Source organism: Helicoverpa armigera, chromosome 4 (genome assembly GCF_030705265.1).
Source record: "Helicoverpa armigera isolate CAAS_96S chromosome 4, ASM3070526v1, whole genome shotgun sequence".
Taxonomy (NCBI): Eukaryota; Metazoa; Arthropoda; class Insecta; order Lepidoptera; family Noctuidae; genus Helicoverpa; species Helicoverpa armigera.
This window is the reverse complement of record NC_087123.1, coordinates 2,668,714-2,688,178: the sequence shown is the minus strand read 5'-3', so window position 1 is coordinate 2,688,178 and position 19,465 is coordinate 2,668,714. Positions and strand designations below refer to the sequence as shown.

The following is a 19,465-nucleotide window of genomic DNA, read 5'->3' as shown; positions in this document are numbered from 1 at the left end:
TGCGGAACCCAGATAAAACTACACTTTATACAAACACTTCTCTGTTCATAACTAGTTGGAAATGACAATTTATATTTTAAGCGATTAATCGACTAAACAAAGCATGACATCACTACTACAGTTTCAACTGTCACTCTGAAATAATAACAATCTGTCAATTTCGCATGTTTCATTCTACAAAATCTAGTATCTTTGTATTATTTGCCTTAAAATAAAATTTTAAGTGCTGAAACAACACAGTCATTTAACAAACATGTCTACAAGTGAACCTAAGCCCGAAGCAATGGAGGAAGACTCAAAGAAACCAATATGTTTGATCATTTTAGGTTAGGACTGTTTCGTATTGTTGTTTTACAGTTTAAAAGGCCGTATTAATGAGTTTTTAAACTTTGTATAGGCATGGCTGGTGCTGGCAAGACTTCTTTTACGCGGCGGCTGTCTAATAAAGTCGTGGAAGGCTCCAGGCCTTACCTGATTAACTTAGATCCGGCATGCAGAGAAGTGCCTTATCCTGCTAACATTGGTAAGAATTATGTCGTCATTCGTAAAAAAAAAATATTTTACCCCTGAAAAGTATAATTTTAGGTCAGTGGGTCGTTGTTATGCTGAAAAGTGTTGAATTTGAATAAAAACATAATCTTCCCTCTCTAAATTTGTTGATAACATTGTCATTTTCTAGACTAAATCATGCAAGTCAGTATTTTGTGTTGTGCAGTCGCACGGGTGTTTAATGCCTGTTATTATACATATAAACCTTCTTCTTAAATCACTCTGTCTATTGGTTGCTTAGTTTTGAAGATTTAAGCGATTTAAGCGCGCAGAAAAAGCGTGTTTTATACTATGTAGTGATAACGTGTTCCAGACATTAGAGACACAGTGAACTACAAAGAAGTTATGAAGCAATATGGTCTGGGTCCCAATGGAGGCATAGTGACAGCTCTCAACTTGTTCTCCACAAAGTTCGGACAAGTTGTGGACCTTATTGAGAAGGCTGGCAAGAAACATAAGTACTGTATTATTGACACACCAGGTAAACATTACCTTTGATTTTATACAAGAATTTGATGTAAGGTATAATATTTCAATGAATCTACTTTAAATTGACTAGCTATGAGTAATGCTTTGAAGGTCATTTATTGATTGTAATATCAAATCATATTAGTTGTTTTCCCATTATGTAATTCATAAATCGGGGGTTTTTTTTTCTGAAACCCTGATAAAATATAACTATAATTCTTAGGAATAGTTTAGCTTCCATGTGAAAACATTTTCATTTTCTCAAATTGGTTCAGTAGTTATGCAGCCTTCAGAGTACATACAAATAAAATAATTTTCCCCCTTTATTGTCTCAGCATGGATTTGGTTAAAAAAGTTACTATTTACCTTATCTTTTTTCTATGGTATTTCTTTAAATCTTTACAGGTCAAATAGAAGTATTCACCTGGTCAGCCTCAGGTACAATTGTGACAGAAGCGTTAGCATCATCCTGTCCCACTGTAGTGGTTTATGTAATGGATACCGTCCGCAGTGTGTCACCTGTCACGTTTATGTCCAATATGTTGTATGCATGCTCCATATTGTATAAGACGAGGCTGCCTTTCATAGTTGTGATGAACAAGGTCAGTATAATGAAAATCTTAATTTTTTTGGAGAAAGAAATAATTATCAAATTTTTACACTTGTTTGTATTGAAATAATTTGGCTTGTATTAAGATTCAGCTATAATATTTGTTACATTTTCCATACTGGTATCCTCCTTGCTAAAGTTAGTGGCAATTAGGTTAAGTACATTACCACATAATATGTGGTACAAATATTATTTGTATCATACCCATGATACCTAAAGTCGTTTCTGAACAATGGTCCGAGCAGTCTTTAGTTTGGCACAAACCATCCGTTCCGTCCGTTACAACCGTTTTATCGTCCTACTGCTGGGTACTGGCCTCCTCTCACATGGAGACCCATTACCAACCATACCCATTTATATATACCCTTCATACTTCCTCAACATTTTGATACTTACACCATTGAAACCTACTTTTCCCTCAGACGGACGTAGTAGACAACTCCTACGCAGTTGAATGGATGCGGGACTTCGAGGCGTTCCAAGAAGCGTTAGACGCTGAAGGCGAGGGCGAGACGGAAGGCGGGAACACATACATTGGCAACTTGACTCGGTCTATGGCATTGGCACTAGATACATTCTACTCAGATCTGCGGTGCTGTGGTGTTAGCGCTCATACTGGGGATGTGAGTATTTTAGTATTTTTTTTCTGAGTTTATTGAAAATTGCAAAATATTACAAGCAGTTTGTAAAGCATTTGAAAATCTTTGTTACTGGATGTAATAAATATTTTTTTTATTTTCCAGGGGTTAGATGAATTCTTTAAACTGGTTGACGAAGCAGCTGAAGAGTATGAAAAGTATGTAACGTAATATTCTTATGTAATACAATATTTTGTTTAATTCAGCACATAAGTATTCTAAAACTTTGTTATGTGCTTTTTAGGGAATACAAAGCAGACTGGCTGAAGATGCGCGCAGAAAAATTGGAAGAGGAAAAACGAAAGGCAGAAGAATTGAAAAATAAAGGTATGAAAATATGAGTAACAAAAGTTGTTGGGTCATGAACTTATTCAATTTCAAAAAAAGACTGACTCCAAATTATTTATCCTTCTAGGTCCAGACGACACGATTATAGACAAGAAAAAGCTAATAGAAGAGGTGTCAAGCGGTCGCGAGCTCAGTGACATGTATCTCAAACATCCTGCCAACGAGAGCTCTAGTGACGAGGAGGGCACGGAGAATCAACCTGAAGAAGGTATGTGTTCCATTTAGTAATCGGTTTTCACCTTATTAATTTCCTGCAAATCTTGGCATGATTTCGTTACAAAGTAAGGTTTGGAAACTACTAAAATACTCATTTTTTTTTTGGGGAAATTAGTATCTCCATAATGTGTTCACAAGAAGAGACGTAACATTTACTACATATTTATTTGTAACAAACACAGGTGGAAGATTAACTTTTTGCTGCAACATAGGGTCAATCCCCACTGAAAGAGCAGCGGCTGTAAGAGCACGGACAATGTAAGAGCGCGGCGCCGCGCGGCCCGCCGCGCTCGCGCTCAATCACTTGCATTTACGGCCGCTGCTCTTTCAGTGGGGATTGACCCATAATGTCTCAAGGCAGTGTATTTCAAATTACAAGTTATTTGTTTCAGATGACAAACCAGCTGATGTAGCGATGTTCCAAGAGTTCATCAGAAAACATGTTAAACCTAACAATACTGGGAACAACACGTAAATGTTAGTTTAAGAATTTACCTACCTGTAAATATAGATAAGAGTATTTTTATACAATTCCGCTTGATGCTTTAAAATTTGTAGAAAATAAAACCATTTTTTTTTTCTAAACTATGTGTTTTTATTCGATTAAAAGTATGTGGCAACACAACCCTGCAATATTTTGAAAAAATAATTTTGAGAATATTAAATTAATAGGTACCTAATTAAAAATTACAATATTTAGGTGCAATGTGCAAAGTTGGTTAAACTTAAATACTTTTCTCAAAATATTAAAGCTATGAACAACTCAAGTCTTTGTGATAAGGTTAAAATATTTATTTTACTTTGTTTTTTTCTGTAGTGTCACACAAAAAATATCGAAAAATAAATAAGACGATACAAATAATAAATACTTAAAAATATTTACAGTAAACATAATCACATTTTAAATTAATTAAATAGACCGGCACTTGAAATGGAGTGAATCTTCTTAAAATTAAGACTAAAACTAAACACGAACATTTAAAGCGATTAAATCCGAAAATAACTAAAAATTAGATGTAAGTGAATGGCCGATTTAACTTTGAAGATATTTATAATGTTGGAAATTATAAGGTGCACTGAAAAACAATTATAATTAGCAAATATTCTTCGATGGTTTTATTTATTCGGTTCATACAGTATAGCATCATTTTTTTTTACAAAAATATTTGTTAGAGATATCTTTGAAGCAAAGAATTGACATTTGGTTATGTCATTTCATACAACGAATTTTGTGAACACGACATTGTGATTTTAAGTACAAACAAAAAAGTTATTCTGCATTATTCTAACATCACAGACATCTAAATTCAATACTAGTCACATTGTCACGCAACTAAATTGTAGAATAAATATCATGATAAAAACATTATTCAATTTGTAATGTCGGACATCGAATGTTGATTCAAGTACCAGATCTTCACAGTTAAGTACTTTTACAAGTTTTTTAAGGCAATCATACTCTGGCAAAATATTTTTAATAGGCAGTTTCTTAATTTCGCTCAAAAGGCTTAGACTCCACCAAAATGGAGCAGAGCTGTTTTTAAAACACCCAATATGAGTGGGCAGAGACAAACAAATATTAATAAAGAAATTCTATTGCTGTTAAAAAAATATGGTCTTACTACAAAAACTTAACCATGGCAAACACTTGACAATAAAATGTGGTTCTTTTTTAGACAAGTCTTAAACTGACGTTTAAAAGTTTTTGTGGTACGACTAGTGTATAAGGTTGTTTTTCCTTTGGTGGAGTCTGAACCATATATTTTTTTAATTGATGATTGTTGTAACCAGAGTAACTTCTACACTTTCTAAACAGAATTTACGAACTAAATACATAATAAGTTGGTATATGATAAAAATTTAAATTACTTAGGTACGTCAATAAAATAAATTAGTTTATGGTAACTTGTTTAGTAAGAATGTGATAACTATCATTTATGGTGATACGGTGGACGAATTTAAAAAGTTTAGATTATTCATCGGTTAAATTATTACAATATTATCATTCAATGGATCATATAGTAACGAGATTGTCATTACAATTTTTGCAAAAACATTTATATATTTTACATTGTTTATACAAAGTTTAATCTCGTAATTACCATAGTTATAATATTTATAATATATCTATCTGATAGGAGACACAAGTTTATTATACAATATTTTAAAAGTAATTATGTAATTGTCTAATTATCGGGTGTTTTATGACCTGATAAAAATAATATTGGAGTTTAATTCGGTCTAAAGGTACATTGTTTTGAGTAATCGGCTACTGATTATATAGTAATGTTTAAAAAAAGAACAAAAAGGAGTTTGTATATCGCTTTTATTCGTGGCAGTCACATAGCAGAATTTCTAAGCTGCCAGTTGCTATTGATTCAGATTCAAGGAGGCTTGGCAACGTAAATTCTATTTTTTTATCCCGGAATTCGAACCTAGTTTTGTACTAACCAACTGGCTATTGACATCTTAGATGAAAATGACTCTTACTCCGAAAACCTTAAGGTCGATTTTTGTTAGTCAAAAAAGTTTGAAGAACATGACACAAAAAAGATTTCACTTCAAATTCTTTCACAAACAATTCTAAAACAATCATTAGCCGTTTACCCATTCCATTTTTAAACACACGACGGATGTACATGGTCGCTGTTGTTCAAATGATTGTTATCGATACCATTTCCTATGTGATTGTTTATAGTATTGTAATTCCCGTGGCCATTGACAGCGACTTTGGGCGTAGAACCTCTTCCAGCGCGTTCTAGAGTGGCATCGGATAGGTGCCACGCTTGCAAGTAAGAGATGCAACCGAAACTGTTTTTCTTAGCTAGTGCTGGGTTCGGTCGTGTGTTTTGTATACTGCCTATTGATGTGTATCTGTAAAGGAATTTGAATTTTATTATTAGGTGTTAAAGTTGGATATTGGATGGGCAATAAGAAAAATACAATATGGAATTCTATGCCCTCGCGAAGTAAAAATAATAGAGGCATGACTAGGTATTTTTCACTGAGATAAGAATCTAATAAGACTCGATAAAAAGGTCGATAACGCATAACTTACATCACTATTTTATCTGTCAAACAATCATATTGACGTTTTGATGATAGTTATCTTAGGGGCACAAAAATTTAGGAGCTAACAGCTACCTAATATCTTATTCACTGTCCCACTACTTTCTCACACATATAACATGAGCATTTATATCTCCTAAGAAGCAAAATTAGAATATGCTGCTATTACTCACCCTTTATCATATAGACTGCAATACGGCACTCTTCTGTGTAACGTATAACTCCAGATTTGATGGTAACTCCAGTTGAGAAGGGGGGATACTCGCACTATCTGTGGCCAACTTGGGTCTGTTTTCTGCAAAACAAAAATAGTTTATTACAGAAAACTGGATAAAATTCCAAATTAAAAGGCTTATCAACAGAATAAACTAAAGTACTATGAAATTCTTTGAAAACCTATCAAGTGTCGCTGAAAGTGCACTTGGATATAAATTATTGGTTTAAGCTATTGTTTTAAGCCGAAGACCGGGCGTTTTCAAGGAATCACTTAACAACCTAGGTAAACCTACTTGAATGAAGTGATTGTTTCCTTAGTTACACATAACTGTACTTATTGCCTGTATAGCTTGGCGTTGATATTTTCGCCAAAATTCTTAAAACAGGATCTTTTCAAGAGAATTTACTTTTAAGAACACCGTGAGCTATTTGGGGAAGGTCCAAACAATTGTTGTCACTCACCTGCATAAACGATAAGTTCTCGCTATAAGGATCCGTTCTCCTCGTGCCCATAAGACCCGCTTTCAGCCTCTCATCCTGATCCAGCAACCGTTGCAACGTGGTCTTCAATTCTCCCTCCGTCACCATCAGCGTCACACCATAATGATCCTTAATTTGTTCCACAAAAGACTCAATTTCACTGAACGGTCCATTAGTCCGAATATACACTACTTTAAGGTCTTTAGCAATGTCATCACGTTTGTAAATTTCTCGTAAAACGTTTAAAGTTATGTCTAAGAGCACTGTGCAGTCTTTGCCGCCGTTGAATGAGAGGAAAACCTCGTCTATTTGGTATTGTGTGAAGCATTCTTTAAGTACCTGGAAATGAGAAAGTTTATTAACATTTGTTTATTCATTAAAATAAGATTTTAGAAGGAACTCGTGGCTAAGTGACAGCCGTATGGGTCGATCACAAGTTCTTCCGTGTTTCAGAAGGCTCGTTAAATTGGTGTGTCTGCTATCATTTGTCTCTGTTGGGTCTACTATTTGTGTTCAGGTATTCAGGTTTCTATTTATATATTATGCAGACAAGAATTTGGATCACGTAGCCCGCATCCAAAGGATGTGTCGAATAGTTCAGAAATAATGTTATGTTGATCAATATGGTGCAACTACAAAACAACATTGAGTAGATAATGTAATCTATATTATGTACTACATTATCTATCTACATAGAAGGCGTGTAAGATCAAGGCCGTTTGCAAAATAATTTGAGTCAGTTAGTAGGTACTATCTTCAATTATTTATGCACTTGCAACAAAATTTTAATTCGAGATTTAATCTGAGTAGGTAGATATGCTATTCGATTGGCTACGGTTAAAAACACATTACAAAAAACAGCAATCTATTTTTTATATTAACTTGAAAAAATTGTTTATGAATAAAAACTTTATCTAATATTATTTGATGACACCGCGAATATAATTATCATCATCTTGCGTTATCCCAATGCCCTTATGGACAGACGGACGACGATTATATACATATAATCGCGATATCATCAACATAAAAATTAACAACTTATTTCCACATTATTTTTCTAGCCCTAAAATTAAAATTCCTCCAAGATACACAATATAAAATAAAGGTAAAGACATACATACCCGTTCGCTTTCTTCCAACACGTCCGTAAAATCGGGGAGGTCCATGTCAGTCACCTGACTCTTCGGCAACATGACGCGAGCTCAACTGAAACGTTACGTGTGCATATAGCCTTTATTTACTGGCAATTTACTACACTGTTATGGTAATAGCTAATGTGGCACATTGTCTGTTTGTTACACAAGGACGAATTAGCGATAAACATGTCATTAAATTAAGATTTTTTTATCTCTTAATGAGTTTTTTTTTGGCATATTTTGCTTGACCCCTTGACTGATAATGACGTATTAAAGTCATTAGCGTGGATCTTGTAAATCGTCATTCTTTAAGCATCGAAATTGACCGAGTTTTAAGGAAAGTCAACAGTTTGAAGTTAGCTGTTTGGCTGCGCAGTTGGTTTTTAGGAACAAAATTTTCTAATGCGCAGCTATTTGGCTAACATCAGGCAGTTCCATAGTAATCAACTTTATTGTTGTGTACAAATGCTGTAGGGAAATTACACTATGTTACGGTATAATATTAATACTAGTTTATAATGCAATGACTGCCATCTGACCTAATCTAACAATGTAACGAATGATGATAAGACCGTCATTACAAAATTGACTTTCTCTACAACGTGTTGTTTTCTCTTAATAAAGAAAGACTTTTCTTCGAGAATTACTAATTAATTCCTTATCGTTTGTAGTTAATTAGTCGAACGATAGGTAAGTATTATTGTTTAAAAGTTTTAAACTTTACTTCATTAGAGGAGTAAGTAAGAATATGTATGTACTAGAGTTTTTAAGTTTTCTGTATATCTATGTAGTACATAGGTCATCATCTGCCTAGCCTTTTCCCAACTATGTTGGGGTCAGCTTCCAGTCTAACCGGATGCAGCTGAGTACCATTGTATTACAAGGGGAGTATGCCTATCTGATCCCTGTAACTCCTGTATTGGATTGCCCGGGCAACTGGGTCAACCAGTCTTAACTAGGAAGTTCTAGACTAGACTTTCTGGCGTGTCCGCGTGCCGTATTTTAAAATACATGAGCAATGCCACGGTGTTAAGTAGTATATCATTTACAACATGTTAAGATTAATTGATGAATTAATTTGGGTGTTTCGGCCACGGATCGCTGTTTCATTGGTGCGTTCAAGGAAATGGGTACAATATTAAGCAGTTGGTATGTTTGAATAGCTGTTTGCAGATAAACAGGATATTTTTGTAAATGTTAGTTTTCGCGCGGTTTCAGCGTCTTACTGCCCAATTCGGTGTCTCGTTTTTGTATAATCTTTCTCAGGAAACCTATACTAGGTACTTATGGATTTTTTGATGAGTGGCTGACATTGACGAGCGAAGTTACTTCAAACAAACTACAAAGCTTCATATTAAATGCTACTAAAGTAAATAATAACTACCTAAGCAAAGATTTATTTACAGACGTGATATTACCTTTCGGGGTTATAAAAACGACACCTAAGTAATTTTAAGAAAAAAAATATTAAAATCGATCTTAATAAAAATATGTCAAATACTCATTGCCAACTCGATTACATAAGTACCTAATAATGACTGTACCATTTCCGATCTCTCGGTTTCTGGCTTAATTACTCATCATTAAGCGCATACACAAACCCATAAGTATGGTATAAAGGTAATGTTTTATTACGGCACATGACTTTTAAGAAATGACAGCCTTTATTGCAATTGTGATAGGTACTCGCTCGTACATAGATTTATAGATAGAATAATCTATACTAATATTATAAAGAAGAAAACTTTGTTTGTTTGTTTGTAATGGATAAACTCAAAAAATACTGGACCGATTTTATTAAATATTCTTTCACCATTGGAAAGCTATACTTACCTATTATCTGCGAGTAACATAGACTATATTTTATCCCGGTGCGGGCAGTAGCTCCCACGAGACGCGGGTGAAACCGCGGGAAAACGGCTAGTCCATAATAAAGAGCAATTAAGAACATGTTTACTAAAGAATGAATGAATTGTTTGGTCATCATCATCTGCAAATCATTTGACGAATAAATACCTATCTTTACCACCACTTATGTTCCTATCCATGATTATACTTATTTTTCTATCAGTACGTGTTTCATTCTGAACATATTATAGGCACTGCTTCAATAATAGACCCAGAATTTCCAGATTTGTCAATGTTATTATATTTAGAGCTTTACATCATTGCTAAAGCGGACAATAAGATACAGATCTTGGGAAAATATAACAAAAACCTTGTGACTATTTTGTATAAAATTACATAATTGTACTGCCCATTTAACATAATAATATGAAAAAGTGAAGTGATGCTGCTTACGTAAGCATGTTGTTTTTCATGACTAAAAATAATATTTCAAACGCATAAACAAGGATGCACTTGGTATTTAATTAAATATACAATAATTATTGTTTAGGTACGCTATAAAATCATCCATCAATTTACTTGTAGACTAAAAAAAATATAGGTAAAATACCTCTGTGTAAAATATCATTTACATGAAACATCTGTTTACATAGTCACCCGTGAAAACCGAATTATTGCAAGGTGAGATGACATGCAGTTTCTAATGGCGCCAACCATTATCTATATCTCGATACTAATGCTATAAAGCTGAAGAGTACTTTTGTCAGGACTACTGTACTGATTTGAAAAAATCATTCAGTGTTAGATAGCCCATTTATCCAGAAAGGCACAGGCTACCTTTGATTCATACTCAGTGTAGTTCCCACGGCATGTGTGTGAAACGGCTGGCGAAAGCTAGTGGTATCTTGAACTTCTTGGAAGGCAATTTTGTATCTTCTAATCCTTGTTATAAGGTATATAATGCAATAATGATTCCATACATTGGGTCATGTACAGCGATGGTGATCAATCTTAAAAACAGTATTTTTTATCTAAATAGCGAAGTTATCAGTTGTGTATTATGGCTTTCCAATGATTACTCAGTAGTGATTACTTTGATAAGTTACTGCTGAATTTACATTACTATCCTGTTTACTTTTCATCAGTTTTCAATGTAAATATGATTAAGTGCTTCTTCATTGAAATTGTATCATAATTATTGTGTGACTAGCTTAAAGATAAAGAAAGAGAATCACATAATGTTTAACAATATTTTATTTCATTAGTAATTAAAAACACTCATTTTATCTTACATTTAAAAAATAAAACTGTTATACACACAACTTTTTCAATGGAGGTTCACTCAAAACTTCACTTTTACCGAATAAAATCTCCTTCGTCAATTTAAACGTCACTCTCATCATTTCTTTATTCGGTGAAACATTTCTCACATCAAACACATCCGTAATAAGACTTGAAATGTCAGATCCGATGTTTTCATTCACCATTTTCTTAGCAATCGCCACGTGATCATCTCCTAATGCAAAGCAGTATACGTAAACAATGATTTCTTGATTGAATTTCTCTGCTAGATCCTCTTTGATCAATCCATTGAAGTATTTCAAAAATTCCACAGCCATTGCAGGCAAATTCATGGTAATGTGGATTTTACCATCCAACTTTTCATTGCCTTTACACAGCGAAATTATGTAATCTTTGAATTCATTACAAATAAAGTCTTTTCCATCTTTATTGAATGATTTGAAAAATGCTGAATTAACTTTGTTGTTTTTGGCATTATGGTTCAACCATTTGAAGGAGTCAGGGTTTAAATCATTGGCAAATACTTTGATTTTGCGCTTGGCTGCTGGAACTGCGAAGGGTCCTACTCCACAGAATATATCAAATAGACAATCACCAGGTTTTAGGTAGCTTAATATCCTTTCATGCTCCTTACCTAAGCGAGGGTTCCAGTACACTTTGGAGAAATCAAACTGGAATATACAGAGGTTTTCCTTCACCGTAACAAAATAGTCTTCATCTCCACCAATGAGTTCCATGCTGAAGTTCCTGTATGTATTGTCTATGCTCACACATTTGTTCACTACTGTTCTGCATGTCTTTATTTTATCGACAAGCACCTGGCCGATCAGCGGACGGTAATCAAGTAAGTGATCTCTCAAGTTCAGGTGGATGATGTGACCAATCTGAGAGAAACCACTGACACCCTCTTCGTTTTCCGGAAGAACTGCTTTGAATATTGCTTCAAAACGCCAATTTTCGTAGCACAGCTGGATTTCCTTGTTATCAAAGTTGCTTTCTGTCACATCCAATTTGGTTAGAGCAGTTCGGTCACTCTCAGCGATGTCAGCCCACTGACTCACTTTCTCAGGGTTTAGGAAAATACACTTCTTGAATATTGCATCTTCTCCTTCCTCTATACTCCTCACTGGCTTAAAAGCCTCTAGTTTAAGGAAGTATGATTTTGAAATTTGTGTTATTTTAGACAAATTTTCTTCTTTGACCTTTAGAATTGGCACTTTTATGTTGCGCAAGAATTTATCTCGATCAAGCACTTTCATACCACGAACACCGACGGGCACCAAGGGCGCGGAGGCGGATGAGCTCATTTTACATAAAAATCCGCGGATATAACCCAAAGTCATACCAAAAATCTACGAAAAGTAGGTGTTTAACACATCGTCCATACTAACCTATTTCGAGGTCAGGGCTGATGCCAGTCTTCTTGTAGTAGTCAGTAGAGAGTCCGTCGATAGCTATATTTGTTATATTATAACAACACCATTGAGTAAATTAGGAATTTAATACAATATTATTGAGAGAAAGCGTTGCACTATTGCGTGACACTTGGTTCCCTTTTACATGTCAATTTCAATTTGACGTTTGTTATTGCATCATTCATTCTGTCAAAATCACGTTCTGTTTCACGTGTCTATCGTCACATGTTGAATTCGGTAAAAACTTGAAGATTTATTGCCATGTGCCATTTACCTATACATAATATGCTTATGCCTTTTGATTGTTCATAATATATTACAATATTATGAGTGAGCAGTGCACTCAAAGCCTACAGATGTTGCTACACTTCTGAAAATGACTCAGTTGAGAGTCGGATTACTTTTAGCTTTGGAGAAAAATAGTCCTAAGTTAATCCTCAGTAGCTTGATCATCCATGATCATGAATCAACTATTGTAATATTTTTATTATTATTTATTTATTTATTGCAAAATGTATACAGATGCATCTTATGCTAGGTACACATTACCCTGTTAGGGCGCAGCAATAATTGCCTTAATTAGAAAAAGACAACCAAAACAGTAGAGATTCAAACAAAATATTGTGGCTGTGTTCTCAATGCACGTCATATTTATTTATTACCTACATCTGTAATCCTGTGAGCAATTATATTGCCGTATACCTTAACGTAGACGCAATGATCATGCTCTTAGTAAAGGCGCTATTACTCCTGTAATTTGTGCTTCTGTACATTTCTACGGACGTACTTTCTTTTCTCTGTATACCTACAAACAAATTAAATTAGAAGTTGTCACGTTACATTATACTCATAACGGTAATCATGCAAAGGGGCAGGGTTCATTCCATCCATGGCTGACTTGGAATGGGTCGATATTTATATTAGCCGTTGACCGTGGTTTCACTTGTATCATGCACGATTCATGAGGACATTAAGTCATTAATTAAGGGATAATCCTATCATTGTAATCAGGTTAGGTACCTAAGTATAAGGACAGTAGTAAGTAGGTACTTACATAGACCCAATTTCATTTGAATGGGCCAGTTTTTTCGCTATAGTGATTATAATAGTCAGACTTTTATAGATGAGTTCAGACCAAAACAATATGAGTGCACTTATTTACTTAATATAAGAAAACTTCTACTAAACTGTTAATACAACTAAAGAACGTCTACTGAAGGGCAGGACCATGCAAGCATATAATGTTAGGCAATATTGCTCTGTAGATTACGATAGGCCCCAAGTAATTTCTGGTTTCCATACTAAAACATTGATCTACAGGTAACACTACTTCCGTAGGCTATTGATTCAGATATAGGTACATAGAAATAAGATCATTTGTTTTGATAACAGATAAAGCGCTTATGCATCCTTACTTTCAATATCTGAAAATTCTAGCGTCTCGCTATTTCTTGACCCTTGTTTTAATTTTGGAGTGAACGAACTTATATCTGCGGAACCACTAGAACTACACGAGCCTATCCCTACTACACCCAATTTGACAAAGTCTTGAGCTTACCTTCTTAGATTCGTATATCTAATTATGAATATTGATTTTCTTGTCATTGTCGTGTCTAATCCTTAAGGTTTGAGTATATAAGACGTTGGAGGAACAGCAAAGGACGAGTAGTCTCCACCGCCTCGGCAGGTTCGCCTCAACACGGGTTTGGTTACCTTACAGACTGGAGTAGTTCGTCTAACGATTTTCTCCAGCATCTTGTAATAACCATCTCGGCCGAGAAACCCCATTTCAAATTGAACACCAATCAACACGAAGATGGCAGACAGTGGACCTGGGATGGCAGCCCTCCAAGCCTGGGGAGGCCAAGCTGTGGCGCATGGAGCGGCCAACCAGACCGTCGTGGACAAAGTACCAGCTGACATGCTCCACATGGTCGACGCTCATTGGTACCAGTTTCCACCAATGAACCCACTCTGGCACGCGCTCTTGGGATTCACAATCGGCGTTCTTGGCTTCATTTCCATCGCTGGCAACGGCATGGTCATCTACATATTCTCATCCACCAAGAGCCTGAAGACACCATCCAACCTGCTGGTAGTGAACCTCGCATTCTCCGACTTCCTTATGATGTGCGCTATGGCTCCGGCTATGGTTATTAATTGTTACAATGAAACGTGGGTGTTTGGTCCATTTGCGTGTGAACTCTACGGGTGCGCAGGCTCGCTATTTGGATGCGCATCTATTTGGACCATGACGATGATTGCATTCGACCGCTACAACGTCATCGTGAAAGGTATCGCCGCTAAGCCAATGACCAAATCTGGAGCTCTACAGCGTATACTCGGGATCTGGTTGTTCTCACTCGCATGGACTCTGGCGCCCTTCTTTGGCTGGAACCGCTACGTACCTGAAGGAAACATGACCGCCTGTGGAACTGACTACTTGTCAAAGGATTGGTTCAGCCGCAGCTACATCCTTGTCTACTCCATCTTCGTGTACTTCTTACCTCTTCTGCTCATCATCTACTCATACTACTTCATCGTCCAGGCTGTGACCGCTCACGAAAAGGCTATGAGGGAACAGGCAAAGAAAATGAACGTGGCTTCACTCCGATCATCCGAAGCAGCTAACACCAGCGCTGAGTGCAAATTGGCCAAGGTGGCTCTGATGACGATCTCTCTGTGGTTCATGGCGTGGACCCCTTACCTTGTGATCAACTACACGGGGGTGTTCGAGAGCGCGCCCATCAGTCCTCTGGCTACAATCTGGGGCTCACTGTTCGCTAAGGCTAATGCCGTGTACAACCCTATTGTATATGGTATCAGCCATCCTAAATATCGTGCTGTGTTGTACCAGAAGTTCCCGGCACTGGCTTGCACGGTGTCCCCTGACGAGGGGGGCTCCGTTGCGACTGGTGCCACTGTTGTCTCCGACGAGAAGCCTGCTGCCTAAACGCAATCGCATCTCAGATGATCAAACTACGACTTGTTACACGCCTGCCACTGGACGAATGATTTGCCATGAGTATTTTCATATGTTTTATTTTTGTATAAAGCTGCTATCCTTAACAGATTCCTTTGCTCAACACCGATGGTCGGCATAGTTATTGTAAATTATACCACCCTGTCGCCTCGGTGCCCTACCTGTGAGACTGCTCCTCCTAGATGTAAGAGATTTCGAATTTAACGACGATTCTGGCTCTGTACTTGTATATTTGATGAATAAACTTATTTTAGCAAGGTGGTTATTGACCACATAAAAACAATTTTATTTTTATTTACTTCCTTTTTATGAACCCCAAGAATCATAAATTATAATTATTGAAGCCTTTCAATAGTGTAGGAAAATAGACGCACCTAATTTTAGTTCTGAAATGTACCATAATAAATAGCAAATAGCTTTTTGTAATTACATTGCCATAAAAACATAATTTTGATTAACTGTAGTGCCTTTAACTGAACTTTTGGATACGCTGAGGGCATGTCCTATTATTTCAACAGAACAATAGCTCCCTACATAGTAATAACAGTTTCTAACAAATAAATGTAATTTTATCTAAATTCAGTCTCGTATAAACTGAATTATGAACGTTGCGCTTTCAGTAAGCCAATTAAATATTTCTAAAGAACTCCGAGCATAGATTAATTTGGATGCAGTACATAAACGTAATTTTGTTTGTATTTGAAATATAATTTAATTTGCTTTGAAGTGAAATATGAAATATTCAATCAGATCAGAATATCTGCTGGATATTTTTATGTTAACTTTTGCGATTTGTAGAGATGAAAAGCTTGGGTGGTTAGTAGGGTCTTGGCCGATAAATTTCTAGCTGTATAAAGGATTTTTACTAACTCGATTGGTTAAAGGGTAAAATCCAAGAAGATCACTTTAGGAAAATGTTTCTAGCATACCTATCTGACGCATTGTAAAATCTTATGAATGCCAAACTTCGTCACGCTTAAATGAAAATCCATATAAGCATAAAGGCGCCATTGTTTTTAAACACACTTATATATATTTTCTTTCGTAGTACATACAAAAGCCAGGTCGTAACCTTATAATAGTTTTACCGCCCACATATTAACAAGGGTAGACTGTTTTATTCGCAATACAAGTTATCCTCACAAAGGAGGTGTTTTCTCGACTTAACTTCATTGTTACTGCAATACTGTAGGTACCTATTTCAGAAGAAAATATGTCCAATTGCAGCGCAAGAGTATTTATAGTGACATGTATTGTATAGCGTTATAATTCTTAGGGCGTTGATCTTGGACTGGGTTTATGAAATTGAAAGAGATTTGTTTAAAATAAAGCGTTTTCATTATAACATTTGGGCTCCTCACACTGTCCTACCTACTTTTAGTCGTCTAATAGTTGTTGCCGAATGATCGGGCCCATAAATCAGCATGGTTGCGCACTTTACAAGAATCAGCTTGGCTTGTCTCAGACTGACAACGAAGTTTGGTTTCACGATTACTTAAAAGTAAGTACCTGGTGTCCAATCATCGGATCAACTATCGGTCGACAGTTTAGTCTGAGTGGGTAGTCAGAAAGTGGGGTTACGTTCTTAACTGAAGCTCTTCTATAACTTCAATGGATGTTTACTATTTCATGTGCAACGTCTGCAAGTCTTATTATGTGCACATTGTTTGCCAAACAATATCAATTAGAGGTCGCTTCGTTATTAATATCAGATATGTTATCTGCAGACAAAAATAATATCGGAAGAGTTTGCTATCGTCATTTATTTAACTTTATAATAGAATAGGAGGAAATAAGCTGAAGGTATAAGAGGCGATATGTGCGGACGACAGCTAAGGACGGAGATCGGACCATTTTAGAGAAATAAGTTGAGGGTAAGTTAAGGCTTTGGTTCAGGAATGCCTGGCGTGGGCTGCCCGTGGATGACCTAGTACTTTATCACGACATAGAAGCATGTTAAATTGGTGGATTCCAGCTATTATTTGCAGTCAGTACAGTAGTCAGAAAATCTGACAGCTTTGCGAAGAGTAGAATCTGGTTGAGAAGCTGGGAAAAACAGCATTCGATTAGACTGGAAACCGACCATTGTCCAACATATTTGTGGTGCATATTGTAGTGTTGACCGTATTCTCAAACATGAAAATACCACACTTACGTAAAACAAACATTTTAGAATCTAAAAGATAGCATTCAGGAAGTAACATTTGTAACACAAATCCTTCGAACATAATTGCCACAAAAGCAATTGTTGTAAGCTCAAAATCTCATACACCTTAGTACCGAAATGTAGGTGTGAAGTTACGACCAATTCTTCGCTGTAAGCAGAAAAATATGTCGGCACTAAATTAGTTTTAGAAAACAATGGCGACGCGCCACGAACGTTCCCTAACATTTTTCAACAGAGTACGGTAACCACGGCTCTCTTGATGGATAGTCTGCTTAAGGAACTCTTAGTGAATGGAAACTAAGCTTTGATTGATCATTTTGGGCGCGTTTTTTTATGCTCAAAAGGGAGATTGAATTTTTTTTTTGTTATAGTTTGTTTGAAAAATTGTATGGAAATAGTTTTTTAGGTGTTCTTTGTTGATGTCGATTGAAGTCTTATTACCTATACTTATGTTGATAAAGTACTTAGTTGGGAATGAGGTATGTAGTTGTTCTATGATATGTAGTAACGTGAAGGTTCGAAAACATGCAAAGCTCAATAAATAAGTACCTAGATTGCAGATGCTTAGATATATCTTAGGGATTTGCAATATCTGTAGAAAACACGGTCTGATGTAAGGTTTTGTAGTATTACTCTCAGTTTGGCCTCCTACTAGATAACGAAATTTTCGTCATTTAAAATCAAGATTGTCACTTCACGACTTACAAGATCTTGCAAATAGGTACTTTGACGAATTTTCTTCAACAAAAAAAAGTTTTTGTTTCCAATTAAATATTGTACACTTATGTATTTTCTAGCGTCCGATGATAACGTTTATTTCCAAAACTTTTGATTGTCGAAGTAATTGCGTCATTTATTCGAAGATGTGCATGGATAAACGTATGTATGAACTTTCAAAACAAAGAACGAAGTATAGGTAGATATCAATGTTGGCAATTTTAAAGGTTGTTAAGATAACTTGGAGAAGTTCGTTCGCTGTTCAAGTTTTCGATTAGCTTCAGTAATCGAAATTCTTGGTAGTGTCGCGCGACAAGATGTTTGTCGTACATTTAGATGTTTACAATGTTCCCGATCACAGATTGCAATTTAAAGTTTAATTAAATATCGACAATATGCACCATTACATTAAACAATGTAAAAAGATCTCAAAAGTTTTTTATTTATCACTCATGATTACCCAAAGTTTGTAGGAAAACCTCGTTAAAAATTTACGAGTAAATGTGAGAGATAATACAATCACAATATCGATTTTGCAGCGTACTGTTTCTAAATTATTAACCCAAAGTACCAGATTTCAACTTATTCACCCAATACGAGTTACTTTCACAACAAACCTTATCCTACCTCGAGCCAAAAGCTAGTCTCCCTACAGCTAAATAAAAGTGCATTGACTCAAGAGCGCTCACACTCTGTGAGGCATTACCACGACACATTCTTCTAGCTCCACACAGATATATAAAAATAGCGTGTCTTTTAATTTAAATGCACATCTGGGCTTGGACGTGCACTTACTCAAGTCCACTGAGATTAATAGGACCCTGGGAGTATCGTCCCTTCTTGGGCCAAAGCGTCCTGAGCCAGGCTTTGGGTTGTAGACAGTTCTTCGAAGCTATGTATGTTTTTGTCTTGATCTCTTTTAATAGGTGGTCTAATTGTATACTAATAAAGAGTGATTATGGGTCGGCATATATTACTTTACGAGTAATGTAAATACATATATTGAAGTTGCAACACATTCAAGCTCATGTCTATTACAAAGAACAAGATGTAATAAGCCAGACGCAAAAGGTATCAAAAACATAACTCGATTAATTTAGAACTTCCATCAAAAACATATTCAGTTATCAACCCACCATCTCATTCTATAAAAACTTTCCACAATCCACCTACTTAAGTGCGAAACGACACGCTATGAAAGGCAAAAAAAACGATTAAAAAGCCTCTTATGTAAAAATCCTTGGCACAAAAGCACCAACATATTGTACCCCATCACATACAGGATCTAAAAACAAGTTTT

At 35.8% G+C, this 19,465-nt stretch overlaps 4 protein-coding genes across 4 annotated transcripts; 2 read left to right on the top strand and 2 right to left on the bottom strand.

Moving 5' to 3' along the window:
- The first annotated feature begins 143 nt into the window (after window positions 1-143).
- On the top strand, window positions 144-4,154 carry LOC110370462 (GPN-loop GTPase 1). The gene is made up of 9 exons (XM_021326273.3): window positions 144-326; window positions 398-523; window positions 863-1,030; window positions 1,423-1,619; window positions 2,050-2,250; window positions 2,371-2,423; window positions 2,510-2,592; window positions 2,681-2,821; window positions 3,222-4,154. The coding sequence occupies exons 1-9, from the start codon at window positions 254-256 to the stop codon at window positions 3,302-3,304; spliced, it is 1,125 nt and encodes a 374-aa protein (XP_021181948.3). The 5' UTR covers window positions 144-253; the 3' UTR covers window positions 3,305-4,154.
- A 739-nt stretch (window positions 4,155-4,893) lies between these two features.
- LOC110370476 (FAD synthase) lies at window positions 4,894-12,474 on the bottom strand. Its single transcript, XM_021326296.3, has 5 exons — window positions 12,275-12,474; window positions 7,719-7,803; window positions 6,577-6,933; window positions 6,072-6,193; window positions 4,894-5,703 (listed from the first exon to the last, which is right to left on the bottom strand). Exons 2-5 carry the CDS (start codon window positions 7,788-7,790, stop codon window positions 5,448-5,450), a joined length of 807 nt encoding a protein of 268 aa, XP_021181971.1. The 5' UTR covers window positions 7,791-7,803; window positions 12,275-12,474; the 3' UTR covers window positions 4,894-5,447.
- Window positions 10,845-12,276, bottom strand: LOC110370475 (tRNA (guanine(37)-N1)-methyltransferase). Its single transcript, XM_021326294.3, has one exon. It carries the CDS (start codon window positions 12,224-12,226, stop codon window positions 10,892-10,894), a length of 1,335 nt encoding a protein of 444 aa, XP_021181969.3. The 5' UTR covers window positions 12,227-12,276; the 3' UTR covers window positions 10,845-10,891.
- A 1,478-nt stretch (window positions 12,475-13,952) lies between the features above and the next one.
- LOC110370495 (opsin-1) lies at window positions 13,953-15,564 on the top strand. Its single transcript, XM_021326317.3, has one exon. It carries the CDS (start codon window positions 14,115-14,117, stop codon window positions 15,249-15,251), a length of 1,137 nt encoding a protein of 378 aa, XP_021181992.3. The 5' UTR covers window positions 13,953-14,114; the 3' UTR covers window positions 15,252-15,564.
- Window positions 15,565-19,465: the final 3,901 nt, after the last annotated feature.

What these genes read in the sequence shown, in the direction of transcription:
- LOC110370462 (XM_021326273.3), top strand. Translation starts at nt 254, where the DNA reads ATGTCTACAAGTGAACCTAAGCCCGAAGCAATGGAGGAAGACTCAAAG. An exon ending in GCCTTATCCTGCTAACATTG is followed by an intron (nt 524 to 862) that starts GTAAGAATTATG and finishes AACGTGTTCCAG; the next exon opens with ACATTAGAGACACAGTGAAC. An exon ending in AGAAGAATTGAAAAATAAAG is followed by an intron (nt 2,593 to 2,680) that starts GTATGAAAATAT and finishes TTATCCTTCTAG; the next exon opens with GTCCAGACGACACGATTATA.
- LOC110370476 (XM_021326296.3), bottom strand. Translation starts at nt 7,790, where the DNA reads ATGTTGCCGAAGAGTCAGGTGACTGACATGGACCTCCCCGATTTTACG. An exon ending in TGTTGGAAGAAAGCGAACGG is followed by an intron (nt 6,934 to 7,718) that starts GTATGTATGTCT and finishes TCTCATTTCCAG; the next exon opens with GTACTTAAAGAATGCTTCAC. An exon ending in AGAACTTATCGTTTATGCAG is followed by an intron (nt 6,194 to 6,576) that starts GTGAGTGACAAC and finishes TTTGTTTTGCAG; the next exon opens with AAAACAGACCCAAGTTGGCC.
- LOC110370475 (XM_021326294.3), bottom strand. Translation starts at nt 12,226, where the DNA reads ATGACTTTGGGTTATATCCGCGGATTTTTATGTAAAATGAGCTCATCC.
- LOC110370495 (XM_021326317.3), top strand. Translation starts at nt 14,115, where the DNA reads ATGGCAGACAGTGGACCTGGGATGGCAGCCCTCCAAGCCTGGGGAGGC.